Raw genomic sequence first — 16,758 nt, 5'->3', positions numbered from 1 at the left:
AAAATCTGTTAAAATAGCAATATGTCACAGATGGCATGGTGCCAGCATGGTGTGTTAGATGAGAGACCCGTGATGGGAGCAGCGGGCGGTGGAGGGAATGGCAGGAGCACAAGGTGGTTGTTCTCAGTGGCTGACACAGGAGAGGCCTGTGAAGGAGCCCTCGGTCTTCTGGCTGCAGACATGGTGTGCGGTTCCTATGGGGAAGCCTGCTCTTCTTTACTGAGTTGCCATTTGCTGCGTGAAGATACTGGGCTTTTCTTGGCTGTATTTTTGAGCAATCAGCTTCTACTTTCAAGATTGTTTCTATGATCAAAACTGTGTTGTTATTCTGGATTCTAAACAGCTGAATTAGAAATGATACTCTGTGAGTAGAACTCTTTGTTCATTTTGCATATGATAAGGATGATTTGAGTATATTTCTCATCTATTTTCTTTTTCTTTGTGTTCTTGCTGAAAGTTGAAAGGTACACATCAATCTTGTACAGTACCTGTCTTACTAGTTTTTATGGGTTTTACTGGGGATGGATGTGAGTACGTGGACAGATAAAAGTAAGAATGCCCTCTCCTTAGCTGAAGCAGCTCCATGGAACACAGTTTGAAAGTAACACATCTACTCTTATTTCACAGAGGAAGGGCCTGGGGCCTAGGGGAGGCTTGTTTAGTCCAAGTTTATGTAGTGGGAGGACATGAAACTCAGAGCTAAGTCAGGAATGCTGCCTCCAGATTGAGCGCCAGAGAACAACCGTGTAACAGCAGAGCTATAGTTAGGTAAGTTCACCACGGGGTGGACGGTCCACCTTTGTCGGTGCCGCTGTGGTCTTCGGGTAAGCTAGCTTCTCAGCTTGGCAAAGGCACACCAAGGTTAGAAATGAGAAAGGCACATGGCCAAGAATATGGAAGTGGCTTTAGACTTTGCACAGAATACCTGTATTCTAGGTTCACAACAGCAACTGACTTCTTGGGAGAAATTCTGCTTGGGATAAATTGTGATTTAGAAGAAAACAGAACATGTCCATTTTTCTAGATAGCGTATTATTGTCCTGATATTAAACCAGACTGCCAGTGCTTTGGCCTAGGCTGTGTTTACTTGATCCTCATAAGGATGGCACCTACTGAGCTGCGAGTTGGATGTACACCTCAGTTCCTTTGGGGGCATTTTTGAGAAACAGACTTAATTGACATAATGTCTTTGTCCTGTAGTACTCATATTTCCCTATACTGGGTGAGAAATTAGAGCTAAGGGCAAAGAGGGAGTTTGTTTTCCCTGTAGAACTGTGGTTTTTTTCTCTCCTTGTAGACAATTAAAGTTCATAATTGATTGCATTTCTCTTTCTGTTTTGGCCTTCAGAGAATTGGGAGCCACATGTATGGCTTGTCCATAGCATCTCCATAGGCCTGTCACATAAGCATCCTATCCCATACCTTATCAGAAATTCTTCTTATGTTCATGACTTCCCTGTCTGGTAGTCTCTGCATTGCAGTGTGATCTTATCAATTAGTTGAATATGCTTGTACCCTATACTTTTGTGTATAGTAATTATATTTAGGCGTTTTTCCTGTAAGTAGGATTAATAGTTTTATGCATTTGATTTGCATTTGTTTTTTATTTTGTTGTAGATAATTTCAAGGACCCCAATTAAATAAACAGCATATATTATAATGGGAAGTTTTAAATTTTTTGTGTGAATCAGTTCAACTATATTGTAGTCCAATATTTGGAGAAATAATTTTAGGGTATTAAATACAGATGAGACTTTCCCTCATAACTCTGTTGAGTTTGTCACTCAGTGTCGTTAAACACGTGCATTACTGTGCAACTATTTCATCCACCTGTAAGACGGAAACTCAGTCCGTGGAGTAACCACCTGTTCCCACTCTCCCGAGTTCTGGGAAACTGTCACTCTGCTCTCCATCCTTATGAGGTTGACTCTTTTGTACCTCATACAAGAGGAATCATTTAGGAGTTGTAGTATTTGTCCTTTTCTATTTGGCCGGATTCACCTACCATAACATTCTCAGTGTCATCCATGTTACTGCATGGGTCAGGATTCCTGTATCTGAAGCCCACGATGTCCCACTCTTCATGTGTGACTTCTTGTCTAGGAGCCCTTGGGTGCGTTTCCCTTGGTCTGTGGTAAGGAATGCTGCTGTGAACATGGATATGCCAGTACTCCTGAGTCTGGGTTGTCACTGTGGATGTTTAGTGTACACCTAGAAATGGATCACATAGCTCTTCTCCTTACTGCTCTTGGAGGCACAACCATACTGCTTTCCACAGCAAGCGTACCATTTTATGTTCCTGTCAACATTACCGAAGGCTCTAATTTCTCTATATCTTTATCAATATCAAGTATATTTTGTTTTGTTGATTTTTTTCTTAAGTAGTAATCCTAAGAGTGTAAGGTATGAGGAAAAAGTATAAGTAGAATTACTAACATTTTCTATACAGATAGTATCCTCCAGATTGTCCCATACTTGCTTTGCAAAGCATTAATTTTACATCTTTTCCAAAAGTGTTCAACATTTTCTCTGTGGTAGGAGGGTACACCTTAGTGCATGGGTCCATGTTTGTGCATGCACGTGTGAGTGCATGGGGGAGTCAGGGCTGGTATTTGTTTCTTCCTCCGTTCTCTACCTTACTTCTTGAGAGATGATGTCTGACTGGACTTAGATGGCCAGCAAGGCCTGGGAAATCTTCTTGCCTCTGCCTACCAGCCCTGGGCTTATTGATTCGCCTGATTTCTTGCATAGGTGCCAGGGATCCAGACTTGTGTGTTTTTATAGAAAGCACCTCACCCTCTGAGACATCTCAGTCCCAATGCTTGTTTCCATATAGTATTTGTCCTTTTCTATTTGACTGATTCAAATAACATTCTTAAATGGCTTAGATGTATTTTATTTTTTTTATGTTATCTTTCTGTATTGTAGATAGCAAATACTGATTTGCTGTCATATTTCAAAGGGTCATTACTTCATTGAACAGAATCTTGTCATAGAGGGTTATTAGAGGTATGAAATATGAAATGAGAAATGGTGGTACAAGAGGGTACCTAGGGCTTAAGGAAACTAGATATTTCTTAAGTCAAAAAAAATTATAGACTTGATTTGAAAAGAAAACCCAGAATGTTTTTATTGAAAGTAGTTTTTGGTCTTTAGCCATAGTTATAAGTACAGAGTTCCTAGAAACTGTAAAGAAAGGAAAAAATTTAAGATTGAAACTTTAGAAAATGTCATCACAAAATTCCAAAGGAGTCCTAGACGTCATCACTTTTCCTTGTTTGCAGGCGTTCTTCCCACAGCTCTGGCAGCCAGACGGCCACCACAGCAGTGTGTAAACACTTGTGTTGGTGAGCAGATAGGTGTGGATCCAGTGGTCAGAGCTGGCAGCTCGGGTCACACAGGTGCGGATGAATACAGCCGCCGCGCTTGTGCGAGCACTGTGTGACCCTCATGTCCTGTAGCCTGGCTGTGCCCCATCTGGGACTTGTGCACTGTGTGACCCTCATGTCCTGTAGCCTGGCTGTGCCCCATCTGGGACTTGTGCACTGTGTGACCCTCGTGTCCTGTAGCCTGGCTGTGCCCCGTCTGGGACTTGTGCACTGTGTGACCCTCGTGTCCTGTAGCCTGGCTGTGCCCCGTCTGGGACTTGTGCACTGTGTGACCCTCGTGCCCCGTCTGGGACTTGTACACTGTGTGACCCTCGTGTCCTGTAGCCTGGCTGTGCCCCGTCTGGGACTTGTACACTGTGTGACCCTTGTGCCCTGTCTGGGACTTGTGCACTGTGTGACCCTCGTGCCCTGTAGCCTGGCTGTGCCCCGTCTGGGACTTGTGCACTGTGTGACCCTCGTGTCCTGTAGCCTGGCTGTGCCCTGTCTTGGCGGTGGTGTAATGGCAGCCCCACGGTGCTGTGGGTGGAGAGGGTGTATCAGAGGAAGCGGCTCAGCCCATAGCTCCTGCTCACTCGCTCACTGTAGGAGGATCAGAAGTGACAGAAGGCTAAACTTGCTATCAGGCTGACGTTTTATTCCCTTCCAGGTTAGCTGGGCAGTGTCATGGAAAAGTGTCTTTTCTCTAGTGTGAAAGTTTTTCAGCTATTTGGAATAGCTAGAAAATTCCTTTTCCCTGTGCCAAGCATCTCCTAGCTCCTTCGGTGTTACTACTGTGTTAGACTTTGCAGGCGTCTGTCTTCTCTTCTGTGAGAAAGGGCACTTTATTCAAAGGCATCTTTAGACACACAACAGCTGCACGGAGGTGAGTGCAGAGTGTGGTGCTTCTCAGTTAGCTCCTACCTGCTAGTGGGGAGGGAGCAAGACCGAGAGGGGACCCTGGCGCCCCCCTGGGCTCTCTGTTCTTCATGTCTCCTTGCTGTGTCTTAACTCCCAGCTCTTACTGTTGCTCAGCTGAGACAATCCTCCTGGGTCCCTGTCCCCTCCCTCCCCTGTCAGCCTCTGACTAGTGATGCCACCTGTCTCAGTGTGCCCTCAGTGTGCCCTCCCGGATGCCAGGACTCCTTCCTGTCTGTCCAGCATAGTCAGCAGCACTCTGCTGACCTACCTTGTGTCTTTCCCCTCGGCATCTGGGAAGGGGACAAAGTGCAGGATTGCCCTCTTACTCACGGTGACTCCTTGGAACCTGGGGTGCCTGGCATGGAGTGGGTGGCTGACAAATTCTTGTTGGGTGAAGAGGACAGAGGACTGAACTATACTCCTCTGCCTAGAAGAGTGCATAATACTGTGCTTGAAAGGGCTCTTGAGGACTAGTCAAGGTCACTTTTTTATTTTTAAAGCTTACAAAAAAGTACAAAGCCATATTAATTGTTTTTAGACTTCTGTGGATTTCAAGTTACTTTGGGTTGCTTAGTAAATAAACATTTCCCTTTAGCCACCTGCCAGACTACTTCTTTTGCTAGAATACCACTGACTGTGTGTGCATGCCTCGGGAGCCTTAGACTCTCTTGGAGTGTTCTCCTCGGGAGTTTAGCCCACTAAATTGGTTCCAATGTAATCTTTTTCTCCTAGTTGGAGAACCATGAAGATACTTGCCATGTCAGAATAAAACATTAAGGACTGGAGCAGAAACAGAGAATATTTCTCTTGGTGTCTGTGTGCATGCATGTCTGAGCGCGTGTGTGTGTGAGTGTGTAGGTGGAGGCATCTGGGTCTCTCTCACACAGAATCTGAAGGTCATCTTTTGGCTAGACTGGCCACCCAGTGAGCTCCAGGAATTTGCTTGTCTTTGTCTGCTCAGGGCTCGGATTATAGGTGGAGCATCACCATGCCTGACTTTTCACAGGAGTCTAGGGACCCGACTTCAGCTTTTCATGCTTCTGTGGCAAGTGCTATGCCGACGGAGCTGGCTCCCCCTCAACTTTTCAAAGTGGATGTTGAGAGGCTTCATGGTTGTGGTGCAGGCCTGTAATCCAACAATTAGGAAGTAGACCCAGGCAAATCCACGTGAGTCTGAAGGCTGGTCTACAGTACAGTTCTAGAACAGCCAAGGCTACACAGAGAACCCTGTCTCAAAAACAAAAACAAACAACAACTGTAGATGTAACCAACCGTCTTATTAAATAAGAAACACAGAACCAATGTAAAAGAGAAAGCCGAGAGGTCAGAGCTCAGAGCTAAAATCTTACCTCCTGTAGTGCTCCTAGCTTCCCCGAGAGAGAGCTTCTTCCTGTTTGTCTGTCTTTAAATAGTCTTTCTATTCGGCCTTCTCATTGGTTGTAAACCCAAACACATGATTGCCCCGTCACTGCCTGCACGTACTGCCTTCCAGGTCTTAAAGGCGTGTGTCTCCAATGCTGGCTGTATCCCTGAACACACAGAGATCTAACTAGCTCTTCTACTGAGTGCTGGGATTAAAGGCGTGCGCTGCCGCCACGCTCTTGCTATGGCTCTAATAGCTCTGACCCCTGGGCAACTTTAATTATTAACATGCAATGAAAATCACATTTTAGTACAAATAAAATACCACCATAAACAACAACAACAAAAAGTGTTGTCATAGGATATCCCTGTGCCCTGGAGCAGTCCTCAACAGGAAGAAGGAAAGAGCTCCTCGTTCTTGGGAGTACATAGGTGAATCCAATAAAAACCTCATCCATTTATTTCAAGTTTCAGAACATACAAACCAGTTCTAGGGTATAGGAACCAGAGTAGCTGCCTGGGCTGGGTGGAGAGAAGAGCAGGGTAGCTGGGAAGGGCCTGAGGATTCAGGGTCAGGCAGTGGGAACATCCTGTCTTTGTGCAGTGCAGGGTTCTCAGGATGCACATTGACAGGGCCTCCACACTTAGAGCAGATGGGCAATCTGTAATCTCAGTGAAGTTCCTTAAAAAGTAAAGGGAGAGCTGCTATGGTGTCCCTCGTGTTATAAATAACCTTTCCAGTTCTTTGCATTAGCAGAACTATCAACTGTAGAGTAACTACTGAAGATGAGATTTGATAGAGTTGTGGTTAAATTCTCCGCCTTTACAAATGATCACTTATCCATTGTGGCATATTTCTAAAAAAGAAATTTATTTCAGGGTACATACAATGCACAAATCTATGGAGAGTGATTACATAAAAGCAGATTAATTTTAGGTAGAAAGCTTTGCAACTGTGAGGAGTGTCTTTAGCACCCTCACAGATTGGGCTCCAAAGCAGATGCCAAAGCAGCCCTGTGCTCTGACTGTCTGGAGGTCCAGTAACATTCCTCATCGGACGCCAAGGATGCCCTGTGCTCTGTCTGGAGGTCCTGTGACAGTCCTCATCGGATGCCGAAGCAGCCCTGTGCTCTGACTATTCCAAGGCCCTGTGACACTTCTGATCAGACAGAGCATTGGTGGCACTAATGTTGATTCCTAGGTGGACCTATTTTCAAATTCTTTGCTGACTGGGATATTATGAGAGACGTAGATGGAAGTATATAGAAGTTATTTTATACATCAGTAAAATATAGCAGTCAGAACCTAGACTACACTAGCAAGATTTTAATAAATACTCAGATAGCAGCATATGTTACTGCTTAATACTCTTTGTTGTTTTTCTAACAGATTTGTTTTTGTTTTTGTTTTTTTTGAGAAAGGGTTTCTCTGTGTATCCCTGACTGTCCTGGAACTCGCTCTGTAGACCAGACTGGCCTTGAACTCACAGAAATCCACCTGCCTCTGTCTCCCTGAGATTAAAGGTGTGGGCCACCACTGCCTGGCAAATAAATGTTTTTGTTTTACCTATTTTTTGAAAACTGTATGTGTGCACATGCCCGTTCCTGGAGGCCGGCAGGAGGATGTCAGTTACCCTCTTGTATTGCTGTCTGCTTTCCTTGAAGCGAGGTCTCCCCCAGGCCACACTGCCTGGTTTTGAAAATAAAACTTCAAAATTAATTTTTTGAGCATTTTATATATGCATGTAATATATTATGATTATATATCTCCCCCAGTCTTTCCAGATCTGTGTTCTACTCAGTGTCCTGCCTGACTGCCTGACTGCCTGACTGCATATATTTGTTTTTGTTTTGTTTTGTTTTTAATAACCCACGGATTCATTTCGTGCCACTTAGATTTGCACAGATGTAGGACAATTGACTAATAATTGTTAACCAACCTGGGACCATACCCTTAAAGAAAACTGACACTCCCTTCCCCAGAAACCTTTGGTTGTCAGTACTGTGACTACTCCTGAGGTCCTTCCCCTCCGTGCTGGCGTGAGGACTGGCTTGATCTGATGCAGGCACCCACAGTGCTGTGAGTCTGTGTGTGCAGCGGTCCTGTTCTGCCCAGGTCTTCCCAGACTTCTGGCTCTTTAAATCTTTCTGTCTCTTCTTCCTTGATGATGTCTGAGTCTTATAGGGAGGGGTGTGACATAGATGACCCATTATGACTGACACTTTGTAGACACTTTCTGTGCTTTGACCAGTAGAGAGTGAGTTTTCTGCATTAACAGCTATCTGTTACACAAACTGCTTCTGTGAGGAGTGAGAGCTGCATTAATCTATGTATTATGTATCTATAGATATTATGTATAGAAATGTATATTTGGAAGGTATATTGATAGTATGTCCTGTGAGCAAAATGATAATTGTAGCTTCACCCCTGGGGCCTATCAGTTCCCCAGATGGATCTTGATTAAATTTAGAGTGCCAGGTATGGGTTTCATCCTTTGGAGTAGGCCTTAAATCCAATCAGAAAACAGCTGATTGACCTGATAATGCTCATCTCATTTTTTCACCCATGGGCAGTTCTTGCCAGGCTGGTCATTATTGCAGTGCACAGGGTTCACAGTGAGGTGAGACTGCTAATGACTTTCTCCCGCAGCGCCGACACAGCACCTTCAGGTACTAGGAACGAGCGCTAGCCAGCAGGGAGGAACCTGCTTCTTGGTCAGTGCCAGCTTGCGTTCTCCAGGTCCAATCGACAAAATACATGGGGCCTTCTGCCATAATCTTTTCATCGAGTTCTGGCAGGCACCAGGAACAATGACAGTAGTCGGTATTGTTTAGGAAGTCTCTGGGATGCCCCTGATCAACAGCTTGAGGGAAGGCATTCCATACTTGGCGCTGCACTTTTTGTTTTGGGGTGGGGGGTGTCATCCCCTGTGTAGGGTAACTCCAAGCCAATGTGTGTGTATGTTTAAGGAGTTTATATACTAATGGACTGTAATGTGGTTCTTTCAAACATCCTTAGTTAGCCCTCTGCCAACCCTTCCTCCCTCCCTCCCCCCTAACTGCTTCCCTGTTTCCAGTGTCTCTGCATGCTCTGTGTTCGTCAGTTGTTTTGGAGTGTGTGTACAACATGGCGGATGGCGGACTGGAAAACTTGTTGGATTTGGTAAAGAGATTGATGATTTGAGGGGCTTTCTCAATTTTTTAAAAACCATTTAGCCATACTCTACTCTTAAAGTTGTTGAAGAGTATAATGAGTGTAAGAGTGTAAGAGTTGTTGTGAGCGTATAATGACCTAACAAGAACTGACGCTCCTTCGAACAGGAAAATGCTGAGTAGAGAGCTAAGAAGATACTGTTTTGAAAAATAGGTTTTTAGGATATTCCAAAGCCAGGTGTGGCCATGCATCCTGTATTCCCAGCATTGGGAAGTATAGGCAGGAGGATTAGAAGTTCAAGGTCATTCTCAGCTACATAGGGAGACTTAGGTCAGTTTGACTCAAACAAAACCAACAAAACAGGCAAAAAATCCTGGAGTCTTTATTGAATAGGTGAATTTGGAATTTCTGTTGTGTTAAATTGAGGCATGTTACAGTGTTTGGGATATCCATTATCACGTGGTTTAACGTTCTGTTGTACAGTTTACATAATGATCCATTGGAAACCTTTTGAAGTTTTAACCTGTACAATAATCTGGAATGATTTGGACATTATACACTGAAATACATAATGCTTATAGGGAAATAATCCAGTAAGTGCTGCTGTTAGATTGTAACATGGACATGATGCTAGGTAAACCTTCTGATGTCAGTAATCCAGTGTTTTCACTGATGCTCAAGTTCTTATGAGCTCATTCTTGTATCAAATTATGGTAAACTCCAGAGCCATTAAAGGAGCAGCCATTGTTTGGGCCATACTGTGGGTGCTGATCTAGGAGATCAAGTACCACTTTACTTCCAAATCTTAATCCTTTCTTCCGTATCTAAAAGGAGAGGTAGAAAGCAAACTTCCTTGACATGTTTTCACTTGTGTGCAGCATTTGATTTGATTTTTAAGATGTTACTTTTAAATTGTTCCAACAAAACAGGTTTCAGGTATTCTGGGTCTACCCAGTGGGGTTTTTTTTCTCTTCCAAATTTCATTATCACCTCACCACCATAATCCCACCCCAGTTTATTTGACAGGTGTCTTTTTCTTAAGTTAAAGAAGAAATTTGACTTTTTATGAAATAATTTCCAACTGTTTCATAGTACCTGCTTTCCTGTTGTTCAGTCCTGGATAAAAGAGTGCCCCTAGATCTGCCATGCATGCGTGTCTGAGGGGACCCTCAGAAGATCTGCCATGCATGCATGTCTGAGGGGACCCTCAGAAGATCTGCCATGCATGCGTGTCTGAGGGACCCTCAGAACTGATTGCGTAGCAGGCTCTACACAGGTCGTCTTTTTTTTTTTTAAATTATATTTATTTATCATGTATACAGTGAGCGTTCAGCCTGCAGGCCAGAAGAGGGTACCATATCTCATTGTAGATGGTTGTGAGCCACCATGTGGTTGCTGGGAATTGAACTCAGGATCTCTGGAAGAACAGCCAGTGCTCTTAACCTCTGAGCCATCTCTCCAGCCCCAAAACTGTCAATTTTTTTTCCCAGAGCTGGGGACCGAACCCAGGGCCTTGCGCTTGCTAGGCAAGTGCTCTACCACTGAGCTAAATCCCCAACCCTGCAGGTCTTTTCTTTGGACACGTCAGTCAGCGCACTGGGTCAGTCAGGTCTGCAGTGCTGGACTGAGGGCAGAAGACTTGTTCCGAGGGACATTCCCCTTCGGTTTGAACAGAAGTGAGGAAGGTGATGGTGACTGAGAAAAGAGCGTCTTTAGTGGTGCCGAAGCCATTGTTGAGTTGACCAGCGTGTGTGAGTGAAGCTCTAGTAGCCATCTTATTTAACCTCTAGGCGTACGCCCTTCGAGTTGACAGAGGCTAGTGGCTTCTTTTGTGTCGTGTGCTGGGACCAGTGTTGGTTGACCTTCTGTTCCCTGCTGTCTGTGTTCTTTATGTGCCAGAAGACAACAGGAGCAATTAGAAGAAAACCTGAAGTTACACATACTACCTGTCTAAACCTGTCCCTACACATGCTGTCTTTTCTCTTGCAGGAGGGTGACTGGCCTCGTCCCTTAGTGAAGAGCAGCTACACTCAATAATACTGTTCTAGCAATCCTCTCTGCTCATCCCCACCTCATTAGTGGCTACAAAAGGCAGGCTGAGCTTCTTCTCATTTCTGTCCTTCTGTCTGTCTTAGTGTTCTTATCTAGTCTTACAACTTAAAATAGGACCCATGAGATACACCCCTTCTTCCTTAAGCATCGGAGGTCATGTCTGCTTATCTCCTCCTGTACTCGGCTGTCTGTAGCCCCTCACGTTTCCCACGTGTGAGACTGAGTTCCAGCTGGCCTGTCTTACACGGTCTGCCGGCTGTCAGGGGCTTGCAGCTCTGACTCTATAGCCCCAAGCCATGAAGCCGTGTGTTTCCTTCCTTACTCCGACATCACACATCCTCCTTCTAAATCTTTCCAGAACAGAAGTGCTTTTCAGCACCTCCACAGCAAGTGGAGGTCTTTCTCCTTTTCCGTTTACCTGACCTCCCCCACAATCTCTTTCTAAGCAGGGACCTAAATTGATTTCATTTGAAAAAGTGGTACAAGGTAGCAAAAAAAAAAAAAGTGCCAGAGTCAGTGATATCCTTAGAACTTATTGTATGTAAAGATGCTTAATAAGTCATGAAATAAAGCAGCTATATGCTGTGTACTATCATCAATATGTATCTCCATATTTCATCGTGCCTCACATGGGATCAAAGTAGAGTATCCCCAGACCCTAGAGGAGAGAGTGTGATTTAGCCTGGCTGTGATTAAGAAGTGAGCACTCCATCCTTATCTTAGTCTTTATTTTCATTGTGGTAACTGAGGGCCACACCTAGGTAATTTATGAAGAGTCTTTATTTAGCCCACAGTTCTGGAGTTGGAAACCTTAAGTATATGATGCTGTCTATCATTTGTTAAGAGTCTGGGAGGACCTTCCTTCTGGTTCATACACAGTAGTATCACATGTATCACATGTATGTCCGCTTGCCAGTTAGAGTCTCCTATCATATAGTCACTAATGCCATCAAGTCCTTCCACTCTGAAAAGATCTCCTCTGATCCTAATTACGTCCTAAAGGCGGCACTTCCATATACCGTTGCACTTGGCTTTGGGGTTACATTTCTAGTGCAGGCAGTCGGAGGCTGTCAAACTGTGGCAGTCCTGCTTCATCCAAACAGTGTAGTCAGATGTGGGCAGGAGAGCACACGTCAGCTGTGAGTGATCACACGGAGCTGCTTACAGCTGCCTGGTAGAGTAGTAGCAGGGAGTGGCCTGAATCTCCCTATCCTGAAAAAGTTTGCGTGTTGTTGGTCCTATAACCACAGCAGTATGTCAGAACAGCTTCTTCTCAGAGAGAAAAATCAGGTAAGATGGAGTATTTCGGTCCCAGATACATTGTTTCTTGTAGTTGTATGTGTACTAACTGAGAAGAGATCAGTGTTATAATCTACTTGTTGTACCTGGTGTGCCAAGGATACTAATCGATAGTCTCCAGTTATTAGCTGTCTTTGTTAAATGATTTGACTGACATCTCTGCCCCACTCACCCCTGTAAAACATAGGTAAATAGCAGGGCACTTTCTCGAAGGAAATAGTAGAATCAATGTATGTAGACTGCCTAGCACATGCTTTTTTAAAACGATTGCTTTGCTGGTATCTGTTCACGTGGGAAACACTCACTGAGGAGTTCATCTTCTAGCAGAACAGAGAATAAAATGGAAGTGGTTTGAGGAGACAGACTCTTCAAAATTGTGTTCATCTTCAAGGGGCTGTAGACAGCAGCACACATGCTTCCTGTTAGGTAGATGGTGGTACTGTCCTGCTTCCTAATACCTTTAATATGTATGTTCACTTGATATACCTTCATTTTTGTTTACAAATCATAGTTTAAAGTTTTCTAATATAATTATAAATACATGTCAGGGTCCACTAGTTCTGTGTTTCTTTAATAATAATAAGATAGTTATAATGGCTTGAATGTTTGTATGCTTAAAAAACATCTTGCAACCATATGCACATGTTGGTAGGACACATAAACATGGCAAATACACACTTAGAGTCAGTCATAAGGTGGAATTTTATGAAGGTGCTGGTTCTGTTACAGCATGGAGTCTTAGCTAGCAAATAAAAACTCAGAGATCCTTTAGAAGGTGACTGTGGTATAAAGTTGCACTCTGCAGTCTCTTCCCTGGCAGTTCTACACTGATTGTCCATGCAAGGTTCCTGCTAGGTAACTTGGAGTTGCTGGGTTGTAGAAGAGCTGGTGTTCCCTTTGCCCCACGGCAGTATCAAGTTGCCACTAAGCATCCTTACAGCTGCTTCCTTGCCGGGAGAGAGCTTCCTGGGGCAGTTCCCTGCTCTTATGTCTTCGTCATGCACATCCTTTACTCAAGGGATAGCTTGTTTGCAGGTAGATTTATAGTAAGGCTTCTTCAGTGAGGGAATTCCAGAGAGGCTGGAAATGCCTAAGAGCACTCTCAAATCAACTGAAAGATTAACAAATTCACACAGGAGGGTAGCACCCCCCCACCTCTTCACTAACAAGTGAGAAGGGAGTAATGCTTATTTTAGGTGAATACAGCCTCAGCTGTGGTTTGAATAAGATTTTCTAGAGAGGATTAGATATTTGAGGGTATTGGTCAATTTTGTCACTTGGCTGAAATCTACATAAATTTAGCATTCAAATGTAAGCATTTGTTAAACAGAAGGAATTATTCTTCTGTTACATTTAAAGGTACACTCCAGCCAACTGTGGAAGCATTTCCTTCTCTGGAGACACTATTTTGATTATGAGAGTATTTACAAGTGTTTTTGAGTTTGTCACAGAATACAATTATGTGTCATTAAAGTTTTTTGTACTTTTGTGTGTTGTCTCTCTTTAGGATTACTTATGTGTATTGCTATTTTTATTTCATTATCACAGCTCTAATAATTATAATCTCATTGCTCTAATGATAAACACTGAAGTGCCTGAGGACCGAATCTGTTCCCAAGAGGATAGAGATTTGACCCTGTTTGTCCATTGGAGTGAGCCTTTAAGCCAAACTGTATTTGAGTCGTTCCCAGAATTCTGATTAGAGCATTAGACCTGATGTGCAGGCATAAAGACCTCAGGGCCACACAGGGTCCTGGAGTCAGAGCAGAGGGAAATGCCTCCTCCTTCGGGCTTAGAGAGGAGCATGGGAGAAATGTCAGGAGGTGAAAGGTTAGATCAGAGAGTACTGCAAAGGGGCCTTGTGAAAGCGTCCCCAGCTCAGCTGAGTCCAGAGGTCTGTCTGAGGTTTGACCTGAAAGAGAACTAACCGGGAAGCGGCGGCCTCATCAGTGCCTTCCAAACTGATGGTGTGGCCTCTGGGTTTGGGCCGACCTCTGTGGTCTGCTGGAAGGGAGGAGAAAGTCAAAGCGGCTCCTGTCCCAAACAGCACCAGCAGCATGATTCTGCTGTCAAAACACTGATTTTGTAGAGGGGTTTGTGTTTTGAAACAGGGTCTCCAAATTCTCCATTCTCATGCCCCATCATGCCAAATCCTGGGATTACAGGCATGCACACCCAACTAGCTTTAAAACAGGCATTTTATGTTTGGGGATTGGATCTGAGAAGTAGATTCTGCTGCTAAGTTGAAAATACAAGTTTAAAGCACTGTGTTGCGCACTGCTGAGCTTCTGAGGTAATGGTGGGAACCTGTGATAGGCAGGAACTACGGAAGGCATTCCTGAGGACCTATGACTACGGAAGGCATTCCTGAGGACCTATGGCAGCCCTGGAGGCAAGGTCTGGTTCTGGAGTGAGATGCTGCTACACCAGACAAAGGGTTACCAGTGACTTCCGGAGTTCTTGCTGCAGAATCGGGTCAAACTGGGGAGCAAGCCCAGTCAGTGTGCTGTCTTGTGAGGTGTGGAGGCTTTAGTGCAGTCAGGGTCAGACGCCCTTGAACTGCTGTGGAAGAACAGTGCTGACAGCGGGTCCTGAAGTAACTGGAATGCCTGGCCAAGCTTTCTCTGTCCCGTAGCTGTTTTTAGTTTACTAAATTAAAGGCAAAATGTAGATTGAAGTAGAAACAAGGGGTTGAGAATGGGTAGTCAGATTTTCGTAGCTATCACCCAGCAGCTTGTTTCTTTTATTTGATATTCCAACTGTTAGGGAAATAAACTAGGAGACTCCATCCAGTTTTGTGTACATTTTAACTTGTAAGATGATGTGAAATCTTTTCATTGTTGAAAAGCTTGCTGAAAAAAAAATTTTTTTTTTCATTTCATGATCAGTGTTGAGGAAGAAATATATTATTTTAAAATGCAATTCCCAAATTGGCTAATGCCTTTTTCTTTTACTAGTAGCCTCATAATTTAATTTAAATCTGTTTGGTAGTTCCCAATCTATTTCCATTAGTTAAGCTGTTGTGAGAAAAGGCCCCTTGGGAAGAACAAAATTAACTTAGTAGTTTTGATCATTCGTGTGTATGTGTGTGTGTGTATGTAACTCAACTGCTTTCATTTCTGATATTGCAGCTGAGCTAGATCAAAGCAAGTAATTTCCATATTCTCTGAGAAAGTCTGTATTTCCTGTCACTCTGAACTCCTGTGTATCTGTATTCTTCTAGGTGAGGAATTTTAAATTGGAACAGGAACAAGAAAAAAACAAAATATTGTCCGAAGCACTGGAGACTTTAGCCACCGAACATCATGAACTAGAGCGATCCCTGGTTGAAGGGTCCCCGCCTGTCAGCATCCTTAGTGAGGACGAGTTCTATGATGCACTGTCAGGTAACTCCTGAGTCATCTCGCCTGTGTTGTTGTTAGTGTGGAGCCCACCACCCAAGAGTCGTGTGTGTGTGTGTGTGTGTGTGTGTGTGTGTGTGTGTGCGTGCGTGTGCGCGCGCGCGCGCGCGGATGCGTGCAAGAATCTGAAGATTGGTGACAAGAATTCAACACTGAGCGGTGAGATGGCTTTCACTGGTGAAGGTACTTGATGCCAAGCGAGAACCAGCTCTTAGAAGTCGTCTGCTGGCTATACAATATACTGTGACATGCATGTGCCCCTCCGAGTCAGGAAAACTTTTTTTTTTTTTTTTATCTAAAGAGAGTTGCTACTTCAAATAAATCAAAATGGAGTTGGCCTATTTTGAAAGTGTGCAATATGTTAGAATTGGAATACCTTCAAAACTGCACATATTTTATTTGCTACTTTTTCAGTGACCTCTGGTGCCAGCTCTTGTCACATACTCTAAGGAAACAGAAAGAGACAATGGGTTCTGTCTTTGAAAAGGCCTTTGGAGTTCAGTATGCTAGAGGCAAAGTAGATCGAGGACCAGAGTATAACTGGAGCAGAAAGAAGGAAGTGCTTAACTTTGCCCCAGAAACTCTGCACAAGGACAGCATACCATATCCCCTGTGAGCGTGGACTCTGGAGCTCCAGCCCGAGAGTGGTGTTAGTGTTACTCACATGGACAGATGAGAGATGGAGCTGGGAGAGTGTGGACAGTGTGGAGGAGGTAGGACTGCTAAACAGTTTGGATTGTGTATATATGTGGGGTGTTGTCTCACTTTGTAGGCCGGGCTTGATTGAATTCATGATCCTGCCTCAGTCTCCCAAGGGCTGGGATGGCAAGCATGTACCATCATACTTAGCTGAGCTTTGATCCTAGAAATTGACATTAGAAGTTTTGAGATACATATGAATGGGAGAGGGGAAGGTAACAGAGGGTAAGGTAATTGAGACACTATTTTATGGAAGGAAATGAAAGAGATGAAGTATGCTGAGAGATGGCAGAGATGAAACAAGAGGGTAAGCCAGAAAGGCTGAGGCAGTGTGTGACTGTGCAGGAAAGGAGACAGTCCTGGAAGGCCGGAGACTCAGAAGGGATTCACTGTAAAAGCAGAATCAGACATTGTTAGGAGAAGTATGGGAGGATTAAATCAGGACAGACTAACAGTCAGACCTGAGATGATCAAAGACTGGTGGTGGTGAGTGTCTGTGAAATGTA

General features: G+C 44.1%; 1 protein-coding gene across 9 annotated transcripts in view; it reads left to right on the top strand.

Annotated features, from left to right (window-relative positions):
* Nucleotides 1–16,758, top strand: part of Osbpl1a (oxysterol binding protein like 1A) — a 187,676-nt gene that overhangs the window by 87,287 nt on the left and 83,631 nt on the right. For 7 of the 9 annotated variants that reach the window (XM_028876667.2, XM_028876666.2, XM_037196958.1 and 4 more), the window contains one exon: nt 15,376–15,538. The exons of 1 other annotated variant lie outside the window; for it this stretch is intronic. In XM_028876667.2, the coding sequence (XP_028732500.1) occupies nt 15,376–15,538 (163 nt within the window). Of the gene's footprint in view, nt 1–15,375; nt 15,539–16,016; nt 16,267–16,758 lie in introns of those variants that run through there. One more of the 9 variants, XM_037196961.1, reaches the window with a different exon arrangement.

The sequence above is a fragment of the Peromyscus leucopus genome, chromosome 19, assembly GCF_004664715.2.
Source record: "Peromyscus leucopus breed LL Stock chromosome 19, UCI_PerLeu_2.1, whole genome shotgun sequence".
In the NCBI taxonomy this organism is placed as follows: domain Eukaryota; kingdom Metazoa; phylum Chordata; class Mammalia; order Rodentia; family Cricetidae; genus Peromyscus; species Peromyscus leucopus.
This window is presented reverse-complemented; position numbering and strand designations above follow the sequence as displayed.